The sequence below is a fragment of the Lontra canadensis genome, unplaced genomic scaffold (assembly GCF_010015895.1).
Source record: "Lontra canadensis isolate GAN:19392208 unplaced genomic scaffold, GSC_riverotter_1.0 scaffold88, whole genome shotgun sequence".
In the NCBI taxonomy this organism is placed as follows: Eukaryota; Metazoa; Chordata; class Mammalia; order Carnivora; family Mustelidae; genus Lontra; species Lontra canadensis.
In genome coordinates this window covers 8,392,291-8,407,629 of record NW_022631082.1, presented here as the reverse complement: position 1 = coordinate 8,407,629, position 15,339 = coordinate 8,392,291, and the positions used below count along the sequence as shown (strand labels likewise).

The 15,339-nt window shown below is 37.4% G+C and overlaps 1 protein-coding gene and 1 pseudogene across 1 annotated transcript; both read right to left on the bottom strand.

Annotated features, from left to right (window-relative positions):
* Nucleotides 1-2,338: 2,338 nt before the first annotated feature.
* LOC116882862 (olfactory receptor 7A17-like) lies at nt 2,339-3,277 on the bottom strand. The gene has a single exon (XM_032883487.1). It carries the CDS (start codon nt 3,275-3,277, stop codon nt 2,339-2,341), a length of 939 nt encoding a protein of 312 aa, XP_032739378.1.
* A 43-nt stretch (nt 3,278-3,320) lies between these two features.
* LOC116882861 lies at nt 3,321-14,956 on the bottom strand (annotated as a pseudogene).
* Between the last annotated feature and the right edge of the window lie 383 nt (nt 14,957-15,339).

Below are 15,339 nucleotides of genomic sequence, written 5' to 3'. Positions count from 1 at the left end.
AGATATCACCTTACACTAGTTAGAATAGCAAAAATTAACAAGGCAAGAACCAACGAATGTTGAAGAAGTTGTGGAGAAAAGGGAACACTCTTGCACTGTTGGTGGGAATGCAAGTTGGTGCAGCCACTTTGGAAAACAGCCACTTTGGAAAATGGGATCCTCAAAAAGTTAAAAATAGAGCCACTTTATGATCCTGCATTGCACTACTGGGTATTTACCCCAAAGATACACATGTAGTGAAAAGAAGGACCACATGCACCCCAATGCTTACAGTAGCAATGTTCACAATAGCCAAACTGGGAAGAGCAGGGATGCCCTTCAACAGAGAAATGGATAAAGAAGATTTGGTCTATTTTTTCATGTGTATGTTAGGCATTTGTATATCTTCTTTGGGAAAGTGTTTCTTCATAACTTCTTCCCATTTTCCTGCAATTGCACTACTGGGTACTTACCCCAAATATACAGATATAGTGAAAAGAAAGGGCATATGTACCCCGATGTTCTTAGCAGCAATGATTATAGTCGCCAAATTGTGGAAAGAACCAAGATGTCCTTGAACAGATAAATGGATAAAGAAGATATGGTCCATATATACAATGGAATATTATGCCTCCATCAGAAAGGATGAATAACTAACTTTTTTTAATCAACATATATGGGACAGGAGGAGAGTATGCTGAGTGAAATAAGTCAAGCAGAGAGAGTCAATTATCATATGGTTTCACTTATTTGTGGAGCATAAGGAATAACACAGAGGACATTGGGAGTTGGAGAGGAGAAGTGAGTTGGGGGAAATCAGAGAGGGAGATGAATCATGAGAGATTGTGGACCCTGAGAAACAAACTGAGGGTTTTAGAGGGGAGGAGGGATGGGAGTTGGGTGACCCTGGTGATGGACATTAAGGAGTGCACGCATTGCATGGAGCACTGAATGTGGTGCATAAACAATGAATCTTGGAACACTCAAAAAATAAAATAAAATTTTTAAAAAAATTAAAAAAGAAAAAAGTACTAAACTAAAACACTGAACACTAACCATTATAACACTAAAATTACAACAGTCTAGTGCTCCTTTTTTTTTTTCTCCTGACCTTATTAAGCAAAGATGCTTATGTGTTGGAGCTGGCTCCAAATGGGTTATGACATCTAACTATGAACATCTCACCCTCCCCGTGTTGGTAGATCCAAAGTATGTGTAGCTTAAAATTGGCCAAGGTAAGAGATTTATACTATGGAAATTGGCAAATATTATAACGGATTTTTCTACTTTTCATTTGTAAAACTAATTCCCTTCCTTCCTTCCTTCCTTCCTTCCTTCCTTCCTTTCTTTCTTTCCTTCATTCTTTCTTTCTTCCTTTTCACCTGTCTATCTGTCTGTCTACCTGTGGAAATTTATCAGAAAATTGTGAAGCAGGAATTCCTAAATAGGAAATTACCGCTATGGCATACAAACCAGTAAATCACTTCTGGGCCAGGTGATGATGATAAAACCTTACTTAACCTAACTTGTTCTGTTTCACAAGCATATTTCAGGTCCATAACTATATACTCTCATGATCTAATTTCTGGCATGCAGAGATGGAAAAGTCTGAGACGGAAAATGGCAGAATGCCCACAGTGCTTTTATAATCTGAGGAAGGGACATTATGGTAGGAGGTACCAAGATAAATCTCCTGTTAGTGTTCTTACCTACAAAAACATAAAAAATAACAACGCATCCCTGGGAAAATGACAAATATTAACAACACTATCAATGCTTGAATATCAAGGGTTGTCATTTCTATTGTGCCAGATTTATGTTTTGGAATGTGCAGAAAAAAAAATAGATCTTAGAGAGTGAATGTGGATTTACAAACTTTATCAATGGTGGCCCTGTTCCTTCTGCTATTGCAATGTGTTCAATCTCTAGAGTGGATGAGTACAATTGGTATAGTCTTTGATATGTCAAATGGATTTTCTTTGAGAGCAGATAACCTGATGGGCAGCTGCTCTCATCTGGCACAAGGAGCATCACACATTTATTCCTCTAGTTCTTCCTATAATATTGTAAGCAACAAATCTCTTGTATTACACATATTTTCTGTTGAAAATTCATGCACTGGATTCTATTTCCCACACTGCCCCCCCAAAAAATATAGTGAGAGCTTAAAGTTTTAAATAAAATACAGAAGAAACAGTTACTTATAAAGTGTGAAACATTAAAGAGACTGAATACTTGTGATAACATAAATTGCAGATTATCATTCTGTGAGATGATAATATTACCATGATTTAGGTCTTCTAGGGTTTTGAGCATTTTGACTCATGTTCAAGTCTCTATCTTCACACAAATAATACCCCTATGTAGAGAATGTTTCTTGGCTAAAGAGTCTTTTAAGGGCTTTCTTTATGTCCTTGTTTTTGAGACTGTAGATAAAAGGGTTCAGCATGGGCGTGACCACTGTGTACATCACTGAGGCTATGGCACTTGCCCTGAAGTTTTGTGTAGCAGCAGAACTAAGATACACCCCAAGGGCTGTGCAGTAAAACAAAGAGACAACTGATAGGTGAGACACACACGTGGAAAATGCTTTACATTTGCCTTCAGCTGATGAGATTCTCAAAATGCAAGATGCAATCTTAGAGTAAGAGAAGAGGATTACAGTGAGTGGAACAACACCAACAAGTCCAGTAGCAAAATACATCACTACCTCATTGAGAAAGGTGTCAGAAGAAGCAAGTTGAACCAACTGATTAAGCTCACAGAAAAAGTGAGGGATTTCTAAATCATTACAAAAAGAGAGTCGCAAAACCATTAAGCTCTGTGACAATGACTGAAGGGCAGTCATGATCCAGGATGACATAAGCAGGAACCCACAGACCCAGGAGTTCATGATAACCATGTAGTAGAGAGGATGACAGATGGCCACAAACCGGTCATAGGCCATCACAGTCAGGAGGAAGTTATCCAGATCTCCAAAAAGCATGAAGAAGTATACTTGGGTGATGCATTCTGCATAAGTAATGACTTTTCTCTGTGTCTGGATGTTCAGCAGCATCTTGGGGATGGTCGTGGAGGTGAAACAGATGTCAGCAAAGGACAGGTTAGAGACAAAGAAATACATAGGTGTGTGGAGGTGGGTGTCAGTGATAATGACCAGAATGATGAGCGAGTTCCCAATAAAAGTGACCAGGTACATGGACAGAAACAGTCCAAAGAGGAGGGGCTGTAGTAATACCTCTTCTGAGAGCCCCAGGAGGATAAATTCTGAAACACATGTTTGATTTTCTGGTTCCATGTAGCTGATGAAACTGATAGAGAAGAGACAAAGCAATTGAAATTTAGCCAGTTACCCTGGTAAAAGGCTGAAGGTCCTAATGGGGAAAGCAAGGGTAAAGGTAAATAGAATAAGTTTGGGGGAGTATAACCAGTCTATAAATTACTATGAATGGTTTGAGGATCTGAGATTCTATTTTTGATTAAGGTTTATTTTCTTTACTTAACCTAGAACCTTCCTGCTTATACAGATCAAGTAAGAATTTAGTTGTTTTTCTACCTGTTTCTCTTCTGTCAACAACATGACCAAATAACCACACCACACATCAGAACAAGTCAGACTATTCCATAGAGGCTTTCACCCTGCTGTCCACCACAGCAACCACCCCCACTTTTCTTTTGGTGGTTGATGTTGCCACTTGGTCCTTGCCATCCTCATATCCAAGTGTTCCCACTTCATTTGGGTTTCCCAATTTGATGGCTGAGTTTCTGCTGTAAGATCTAGCCCGAGGAGAAGATCACAGAGCTCTTTAAGGATATTGAGACTCCCCTCAAGAAGTATTTATCAGTCTTGGTGAAATGTGTGTCTTCTGGACTCTTCCAGTGTGGATGAGTTGGTCAAATACATTCTAACCTTCCAATCTTCCTAAGCCTCTAAATCCTTACTTTACATTAAACCACAGCAGGTCTGGCATTTCCAACTCACTCACTGTGGCCTACATTTAGTCCATGTTTCAACCAAATAAACTAAGTTCCCAAGCTGCAACATTAAATGCAGAATATCTGCTTAGTGAGCCCATATAAAAAATTCAGCCTGTTCCAATTTTATGTTCTTTCTCTCATTATCCCACACTCTTAAAACATCCATTCCCAAACATGTTCCCTGGATTTTTGTCTGTATAAATTAGAAAAATCAAGTAGTTCTCATGGAGTGTAGCACACCTCCTTACAGGTCAGTCTGCACTTTACCCTTAGGGGTCTGCTGGTATCTCAGTCTAGTTATGTAGCTAGAAACAGAAAGGAGTGTTTTGGATGAGACTTGAGGAGACAGCATTGTCTTGGGCAGCAACTGCTTTGTGGGGAGCCATGAGTTTCCCTAGGTAAGGTAGGGAAAACCCTCAGAATGAAGTGTAAATATGACACCACTGGGGCTGTGGATGACCTTGTTACTGAGGATGGGGAAGTCAAACCCACTGGGGTGGGGAGGCAGCTTCCATTGGCAAAGAAGACTTATCAAACTTAGGAGTTCAATTCTCCAGCTTCATCAAGGTCTTCCCACTTGTCCTCATTCCAACATGCAGGATCCCATTCCTTCCCAAGTAGTGTTTCAATTTAACTGTAGACCTCCTACTTGGCTACCCAACCAACTTGCATTGTAATGTAGACAGTCAGAGGATGAAAGATGTTCAGCAACTCTAGCCTTACAGATACAGGAAATAAATGTCCCCTTCAGGGCACACATAAAACTTTTCAGATCATTTATGAGGTATTTGAACTAAGAATTCAATTGCGCTAATCTTCTTCTTTCCCCCACTTTGTTCAGTGACATTAGGAACAGGCCATTAATCTCAGTATATTTATTAGTTTGAAACAGTATTTGGAAGTATTAGATACACAGCCATCCAGATCCTCCCATTTTATCATTGTTTTAGTAGGAATATCAAATGGTAATATTTTGCAGATCTCTATTGTTCTCTTCCTTACTGGAAATAAAAGTTATTAGTCTTTTAAATCTATTCATATTTGAGAACTAATCTCATAAACTCCAGAACCAATTCAAAAAACTCACATTGGCAAAAATGAATGAATGAACGAATTAATGAATACATGGAAAAATCTGTGCCAAAAATATTTCAATCATTTATATAGATATCCCATACTCAAGGAAGCAGAAGCTAATTTACCAATAGTGAATTGTGGGCTACACATGATAACTCCCTTATAAAGAGTACAATGTGGAAAGGAGGAAAAACAATGACTTTACAATGGAGAAAACTATAAACAGTAGTTTATTCGTATGTTCAATACCAGTGCAAAGTCACAATGATAGTTTGTATCTTTGATATAAAGTGATAAAAATGACAACCTCTGTGTGTTTCCCCCCTGCCAAAAAAAAAAAGATCCATAACCCTAGTGTAATCATGAGTTAACCCTCAGACAAATTTCAAATGATAGAATACTTTTCAAAATATCTGACCATTAATTCTGTAAATTATCAAGTTCTTCAAAAGAATAAAAGACTGAGAATCTTTCCTAAAAAATAGATGCCCAAGGAGAAATGATGGCTAAATGTAATGCATTCTGGATGACCAATGTTAAGAATTGGGAAACTGATGCAGGTTTATGCGAACTACCTGTATTTTCTTTTTCTTTTAGGCGTAACAGTATTCATTCTTTTTGCAACACACCCAGTGCTCCATGCAATCCGTGCCCTCTCTAATAACCACCACCTGGTTCCCCCAACCTCCCATCCCTCACCCCTTCAAAAACCTCAGATTGTTTTTCAGAGTCCATAGTCTCTCAGGGTTCACCTCACCTTCCAATTTCCCTCAAATCCCTTCTCCTCTCCATCTCCCCTTGCCCTCCATGCTATTTGTTATGCTCCACAAATAAGTGAGACCATATGATAATTGACTCTCTCTGCTTGACTTATTTCACTCAGCATAATCTCTTCCAGTCCCATCCATGTTGTTACAAGGGTCCCAGCCCAGGACCCCCTGTGAAAGAGCAGCTGGACCAGGAAACGTATCTATCAATAATCACTCTCAATGTGAATGGCCTAAATTCACCCATCAAATGACACAGGGTTGCAGATTGGATAAAACGACAGGACCATCCATATGTTGTCTACAAGAGACACATTTTGAACCTAAAGATAAACACAGACTGAAAGCAAAGGGATGGAGAAGCATCTTTCATGCCAATGGGCCTCAAAAGAAGGCTGGGGTAGCGATTCTCATATCAGATAAATTAGATTTTAAACTAAGGACTGTAGTCAGAGATACAGAAGGACACTACATCATTCTTAAAGGGACTATCCACCAAGATGATCTAACAATTGTAAATATCTATGCCCCCAATATGGGAGCAGCCAATTACATAAGAAAACAGTTAATCAAGATAAAGAGTCATATTGATAGGAATACATTAATAGTAGGAGATCTTAACATGCCTCTCTCAGAAATAGACAGATCATTGAAGCAGAAAATCAATAAAGAAACAAGAGCATTGAATGACACATTGGACCAGATGGACATCATAGATATATACAGAACATTCCACCCTAAAAAACAGAACACTCATTCTTCTCAAGTGCCCATGGAACCTTCTCCAGAATAGACCACATACTGGGTCACAAATCAGGACTCAACTGATACCAAAAGACTGAGATTATTCCCTGCATATTCTCAGAGCCACAATGCTTTGAAACTGGAGCTCAATCACAAGGAAAAGTTCAGAAGGAACTCAAACACCTGGAAGCTAAAGACCACCTTGCTTAAGAATGCTTGGATCAACCAGGAGATCAAAGAAGAACTGAAACAATTCATGGAAACTAATGAGAATGAAGACACTTCGGTTCAAATCCTATGGGATACAGCAAAGGTGGACCTAAGGGGGAAATACATAGCCATCCAAGCCTCCCTCAAAATAATTGAAAAATCCAGAACACATCATCTGTCTCTACACCTTAAAGAACTGGAGAATCAACAATAAATCAAACCAACTCCACACATAAGAAGGGAAATCATCAAGATTAGAGCAGAGATCAATGAGGTAGAAACCAGAGATACAGTAGAACGTATCAATGAAACTAGAAGCTGGTTTTTTGAATGAATCAATAAGATCGATAAACCATTGGCCACACTAATCCAAAAGAAAAGAGAGAAAGCCCAAATTCATAAAATTATGAATGAAAAGGGAGAGATCACAACTAACACCAAGGAAGTAGAAACAATCATCAGAAGTTATTATCAACAGTTATATGCCAATAAGCTAAGCAACCTAGATGAAATGGATGCATTCTTGGAAAACGATAAACTCACCAAATTGAACCAGGAAGAAATTGACAACCTGAATAGACAGATATCTAGTCACGAGATTGAAGCAGTGATCAAAAACCTCCCAAAAAAAAAAAAAAAAAAACAAGAGCCCAGGACCTGACGGATTTCCTGGGGAATTCTACCAAATTTTCAAAGAAGAAATAACACCTATTCTCCTGAAGCTGTTTCAAAATATTGAAGCAGAAGGAAAACTTCCAGACTCTTTCTATGAAGCCAGCATTACCCTGATCCCCAAACCAGGCAAAGACCCTACCAAAAAGGATAATTTCAGACCAATATCAGTGATGAATATGGATGCTAAGATTCTCAACAAGATCCTAGCAAACAGGATCCAACAGCACATTCAAAAGTTTATCCGCCATGACCAGGTGCAATTCATCCCTGGGCTACAAGGATGGTTCAACATTTGCAAATCAATCAATGTGATGGAGCAAATTAATAAGAGAAGAGAGAAGACCCAAATGGTCCTCTCAATTGATGCAGAAAAAGCATTTGACAAAATCCAGCATCTGTTCCTGATTAAAATGCTTCAAAGTATAGGGATAGAGGGAACATTCCTGAACTTCCTAAAATCTATCTATGAAAGACCCACAGCAAATATCATCCTCAATGGGAAAAAGCTTGCAGCCTTCCCGTTGAGATCAGGAACACGACAAGGATGCCCACTCTCACCACTTTTGTTCAAAATAGTGTTAGAAGTCCTAGCAACAGCAATCAGACAACAAAGACAAATAAAAGGTACCCAAATTGGCAATGAAGAAATCAAACTCTCTCTCTTCACAGATGACATGATTCTTTATATGGAAAACCCAAAAGACTCCACCCCCAAACTACTAGAACTCATACAGCAATTCAGTAATGTGGCAGGATACAAAGTCAATGTACAGAAATCAGTGGCTTTGATATACACTAACAATGAAAATACAGAAAGGGAAATTAGAGAATCGATTCCATTTACTATAGCACCAAGAACCATAAGGTACCTGGGAATAAACCTAACCAAAGAGGTAAAGGAACTGTACTTGAGGAACTACAGAACACTCATGAAAGAAATTGAAGAAGACACAAAAAGATGGAAGACCATTCCATGCTCTTGGATTGGAAGAATACCTGTAAAATTTTTGCAACTTCCTTGTAAACCTAAAGCTCTTTTTAAAAATGAGGTTAGTAAGCTCTATTAATATAAAATTATTTTTTGTATGAGTTTGGTAAGTTCTTTATAGATTTTTGGATACTAACTCTTTATCAGATATGTCATTAAAAATATCATTTCCCATTCCAAGGACTGCCTTTTAGTTTCATTGACTGATTCCTTCCTTGTGCAGAAGCTTTTTATCTTAAAGAAGTCCCAATAGTTCATTTTTGTTTTTGTTTCCCTTGCCTCTGGAAACATGTCTAATAAGTTGCTACGGCTGAGGTAGAAGTGACACTTAATGATAGAGAACAAACTGAGTGTTGCTGGACGGAGAGTGTGTGGGGGTGGGCTAGATGAGTGATGGATATTAAAGAGGGTACTGGTGATAAGCACTGGGTGTCATATGTAACTGGTGAATCACTGAATTCTATTTCGGAAACCAATATTGCATTGAATGGTAACTAACAAAATTTAAATTATATTAAATTAATAAAAATTTTAAAAATAAATAAAATTTTAAAAAAATGTAATATATTTATACAGAGAAAAATAATTTAAAAAATAAATAAGATTATTGGTGAAATACAAAAGACTTGGAAACAGTGATATTTGAGCTGACTCCAGACTCCATTGCATGCTTATTGCATCTCACATTGTTCATACACAAAGTCTGACCACATAATTACTGAAATAATTAAGCAAAATTAAAAAAAAATTCTCACCTGTGTCTAGTATTAACAGTAAAGCTTGGATGACTGTTTTTTCAAACCTCAAACATTCATCTCCCACTTCCCACCTCCATGTCACTGTCCCTATTTCCACCCCTCATTATCTATGGCTTTGGCTTTTACAGCAGTGATAATGTGTTCCACCCATTGACCCAGATGACCTTTCCACAAGGTGAGTTTAGTCATGGCCATCACCTGATATAAACTCTGCACTGATTTTGCACTGATTTCAGGAGGATGTATCAATTCTGTAGTCAGAATGTAAGACTTTCTACTATTTGGTGGCTCTTTCCTGGCCAGACCCAAATTTCATTTTTCATCCCTAACTTCACATTGTTGGCTGGGTATTTAGAACTATTCTTCATTACCTAACACAATATACACTTTTTTTAAATTTAAATTCAACGAACCAAGGTATAGTACATCATTGCTTTTTTATACAATGTTCAATGATTCATCCGTTCAGTATAACACCTAGTGCTCATCATATACAGTTTGTTTAATCCCTGTGTTTCTTGATATTCCTCCTAGAGGACTTTCTCACTTACCCCACCTGGAATAACTCTGTGCCTACTTCAAAGCTCTGTCCATTTATAACCTGGACTGTGAAGACTTCACTAATCTCCCCAGGAAAAGTCTACTATTTTATGACCCACTTTACCAGAATTGGAACACCATATCAGATATTGCATTTACTTATTTCTATGTTTCTTTCCACTTTTAAACCAGAAGCACCTTGAGAGAAGGAACAATATCTTATTAATTTCTTTATTCCCAGAATATAACTTGGTGCTTACCATGCAGTAATTTCTCAATAAATGTTTGTGAAAAAGACAAATGGTTAAGTGATATTAAAAGGAGATATAGTAAAACAACAGAACAAGCCAGGAAGACAGGGAGGCCCTATGACTGACAGCCAAGACCAGAGGAAACAGATGGGAACAAAGAGATATTTCAGTGCATCCACCATTGATTTCCAAAATTTGGGACCTTTAACTTGACAGGATTTTTTATTACCAAACTTTTCTTGTTATGCTTTTGCATAACATTAAGTTACTACCAATAGAAAGAGATTTATGCATCATTATCATACTCCCCAGTACCTGTAAAGATGTTGTGGTTCACCCAGATACTATCACAGAAAAGGCTGAGCTCACTCATGAAGTTCCTTCCCTGTGTGATTAATGAATTTGCCCCCAGAAATGGTAGGGAGACAGAAACACTCATGAGGCTTCTAGAAGGTAAAATTGTGTTTTCTCATCATCTGAAATTAGTAGAATAGACTTGAGAGGGTTTAGTTGAAGGATTTAAGAGTTTCTGTGGCTGTAGGAGCTGAATTCCCATAAGCCTCATTGGTGAAGTATTCTTTTGTCTCTCTATTCCTTGAGAGATGTAGTTCCCTGGAGATAAAAAAGAAAAACAGAGTGCAAATATGTGCTGGATTTAGTCCCAAGAGATGTCTTTGGAGTTCTTATCTCTTTGGACTCTTTCATCTCTGGAGGAGTTCACCATTTTTTAGGTACGGCTGCTATAAAACTCACAATACCTGCTGTATCCCGGATTCTGGAGGGACATTGTATGTCCACCAGAATATCTTCTTTTTCGCATCTGTTTTCTCTGGTGTTGTCCTCACCATGACTTTAAACAAATTCTCTTTTGAACTCCAGGCTGACAACCAAGCTAAAAGAACAGAGACATCAGATATAACATATGAAAAATAATGCAGTTTTTACAAAAATCATTTAGAATAATACTCAACAAACTATAATCTGTAGGAAACAATAAGACATTTCCTTGGGAGCATGGAGACTGATGATTCTCATTGTTACCACATCAAAATATTGAATATGTCTCTATAATTTTTAGAAATTGAAAATAATTTATCAAGTATCTTCTCCAACCAAAATTAACTGAAACCAGAAATCAGTATCATAAGTAAAACTAAAAAATTGCTATGTACATGACCATTTAAACCTTAATGACCTTAACCATGACCTTAATCACCTTAACATGACTTTAACCAACCAATGAGTCCAAGAATAAATAACGAGGGATATTATAAAATCCTTTGAGAAGAATTAAAATAAAAGTACAACATCCCAGAATTTATGGGATTTGACAAAAAACAGTGATCCAGGGATAAGTTTACAGCTGTAAACCCCCACACCTTGAAAAAAGGAAAACTTTAAATCAATATCCTAGTTTTATACCTTAACTGAAATAATAGAAAGAACAAACTAAATTCAGAGCTACCTAAGGTTATAATAGAGATTTGTGATAAGAAAATGTAGATTAGTGGGCTTAGAGAAAATGGGATTTTAGAAGTGTTTTCTTTTTATTATTCTATTTAATTTTATTTTATTTTTTTCAGTGTTCCAAGATTCGTTGTTTATGCACCACACCCAGTGCTTCATGCAATACATGCCCTCCTTAATACCCACCACCAGGCTCACCCATTCCATCACCTCACTCCCCTCCAAAATCCTCAGTTTGTTTCTCATGTCAGCAGTCTCTCATGGTTCATCCCCCCCTCCAATTTCCTCCAACTCACTTCTAAAATCCCATTTTCTCTAAGCCCACATGCTCAGGCACTACATACAAACATTTTGAAATATATTTCTGGGGAATCTTTTGTATACTTACTTTAAAATAATAAAACCCTAAAATAAGAAGAAAATGTGGATTAGATTGTTCTGAAAAACAATCTGAGTGTTTTGAAGGGACAAAGCGTGGGAAGTTGGGTGAGCCTGGTGGTGGGTATTACGGAGGGCACATATTTCATGGAGCACTAGGTGTGGTGCATAAACAATGAATTCTGGTACACTGAAAAGAAATTTAAAAATAATAATGCTGAAAATAAAATTAAAAAAATAAAATTAAAAAAGGAGAAGAAATAATAATAATAAAATAAAATAAAGTTGAAGGAGAAATATTTTTAAAAAAGAAAATGTAGATTAGTAATACAAGAAAGAAAATCAATGAAACGAAAATCTGGTTTGTTGAGAACATTAACAAAGTTGACAAAAGTTAACCTAAATGAAATAAAGTAAAGGAGAGTAGACTCAAGTTACTGATACAAGAGGTAAAAAGAAAATAAGGCAAAATCAGAGAAGGAAACAAACCATAAGAGATTCTTAAGTATAGGAACAAATTGAGGGTTGTTGGAGTAGAGGTGAGTCGGGGGATTGTGTAACTGGGTGATGGGCATTAAGGAGGAAACTCGATGGAATGAGCACAGGGCATTATATGCAAATGATGAATCACAAACTTTACCTCTGAAACTAATAATATGCTATATGTTAATTGATTGCATTATTTTTTTAACCCACTGAGCCACCCAGGCGCCCCTGATTGCATTAATTTTTTTAAACTGTGAACATTAGTATGGACCATATTAAAAAAAAAAAGAGAGAATATTATGAAACATTTTACACCAGACAGGTGAATTCGTAGAAATACACTAAAAAACTGGCTCAAGTAGAAATGAAAAATCTCAATATATCTACAAGAAATAAAGAGATTAGAGCAATAAAAGAAAAATTCCCATCAAAGGAAAACCCACGATTTGATGGCTTCACTGGTTAATTCTATCAAATGCTACTTTACACCAAATTTTCTCCAACTCTTCCAAAGCACATTTGATCATACCATTATCACCCTGATACCAAACCAAAGACAACAAGAAATGTAAATTACAAACCACTATTCTTATGAGTACAGATGCAAAAATCCTCAACAAACTACTAGAGATCAGAATCCAGGAACATGTTAGAAGGATTCTATACCCTGACCAAGAGGGACTTTGACAATGACTTCTTAAATATGACACCCAAAGCACATAAAACAACAACAACAACAAAATAATGTTACTTCTTAACCATGTTAAAAACTTTCGTGTGTCAACAGACACTAGTTTTTTTTTTAATCAAAATTTAGTGAGTGTGCATGAGAATGAACTCTACTGGTCACACTTGATTGAATATGGAAAGGAATTTTTGAGCAAACCAAATATATTGATGGAGTGCTCTATCAGAAACCCAGGTCTCTATGGGAGCTTGAGCAAATGAACATAAATACTTTTCATCACTTAGTTGACTGAAGTTTGGATTCAAAGTGGCCTGTTCTAAAAGAAGTTCAGTGTCCTAAGTATATTATTATAGAAGATAGCAAGAAAACCAAGGTACAAGCCAACAGGAATGTGGCAGTTGATTTCTCTTTGTGCAGTCACTCACTCCCCATATACCCTCCCAGAAGGGTTTCAGAGGTCATTACATTCACCGAGAGATTGAGAAAGTAATTTGCATGGTGTGCAACAATTTCCTTGAAGAGCTCTGTAGTGGTTTTCCATGTATGTTAGAGCTCAGATGGGGGCTGCTGAAGTTGAAATGAGTTCCTCCTGACTCCAGGAGAGAGAATGTCATCTGTGGGATACTATGTGGGAATCATTTGACCATCAGAAGGATGGAATTCAGTTAATGTGATAGGCAGCAAGGCTAGCTTATTTTTCCCAATACATTAAACCACTGGGCTCATTGGAAAAGACAATTGATCATAGTATTTCAGTGAATAAAGTAGAAAAGAAGTTTTCAAGGACATAAGCACCTATATAAATATAAAAACTACTTCTAAGTTGAGGAAGTTTGACCTGAGATACCAAAATGAGTAACAATGTCTCGCTTGATTCTCAGACCTGAGACTTTCCAGTGACCTGGATTCTCACTGCTATTGAGGATGGACTATAAAACTGCCATATATTTATGTTCTCCATTGCCCCCTTAAGCATACCCAATGTTTAAAACCCCTTTAGCTGAGAAACATTCTCTACACATTTCTTGTTTTCAGGATAAGAGAGATGATCACTAGATCACTAGGACTTAAAAGTTTTGAAGAACTAAATTAAAATAGTTTTAGTAGTTTGTAGAAAGATATCTGCATTTATCTTACTAATGTTTTTAAAGGAAATAATTTGTGTCCTTTTTTTTTTTTAGATTGTAGATAAAAGGGTTCAGCATGAGCATAACCATCCTGTACTTCACTGAGACTATGGCACATGCCCTGGAGTTTTGAGTAACAGTAGAACTAAGATACATTCCAAGGCTTGTACCATAAAACAAGGTGACAACGGAGAGGTGAGACCCACATGTGGAAAATGCTCTATGATTCCCTCCAGATGAGGAAATTCTGAAAATGGAGGTTATAATTCCAGAGCAAGAAAAAAGGATACCAGTGAGAGAAATAAAATCTAGTTTTATTTCCGAAGACCAGTTGCACAATTGATCACAATTCATCATTGAGGAAGGTACCAGAACGGGCAAGGGGGACCACTTGATTAAGTGCAAGGAAAAAGTGTGGGATGCCAGCTCTGTGTAAAAAGACAGTTGTAAAATTATTAGGCCCTTTAATAAAGACTCCAGAATGCTCAGTAACCAGCATGCCAGAATTAGGATATGAAGTATAACTTGGGATTCATAATAACCATGCAGTGCAGTGGGTGACAGATGACCACAAACCAGTCATAGGCCATTTCTGTCAAGAGAAAGTTGTCTAATACTCCAAAAATGATGAAAAAACTATATCTGACTGAGGAAGCCTGTGCAGATGATTACTTTGCTCTGTGTCTGAATGTTCAGCAACATCTTAGGAATGGTGATGGAGGTGAAACAGATGCCTACAAAAGACAGATTGGAGAGGAAGAAGCACATGAGTGTGTGGAGGCAGGAGTCCACAGCAATGGTCAGGATGATGAGCAGGTTCCCACTGAAGGTGACCAGGTACATGGACAGAAACAGCCAAAAGACCAATGACTGCAGCTTCCTTTCCTCCTAGATTCCGAGGAAGAAAAATTCTGAAACATGGGTTTGCTTTCTTCATTCCATGTAACTGCTGAAACCATTAGAACAGAGATGAGAACGTTGCAAATTTGGCCCCAAGCAGCGATTGATACATTAAGAGAAATTATATGGTTTGTGTTTTAAAAACTCAACATGGGTGGGACTGGAGGAGATTATGCTGAGTGAAATAAGTCAAGCAGAGAGAGTCAAGTATCATATGGTTTCACTTATTTGTGGAGCATAACAAATAGCGTGAAGGACAAGGGGATTTAGAGAGGAGAAGGGAGTTGAGGGAAATTGGAAGATGAGGTGAACCATGAGAGACTATG

What these genes read in the sequence shown, in the direction of transcription:
- LOC116882862 (XM_032883487.1), bottom strand. Translation starts at nt 3,277, where the DNA reads ATGGAACCAGAAAATCAAACATGTGTTTCAGAATTTATCCTCCTGGGG.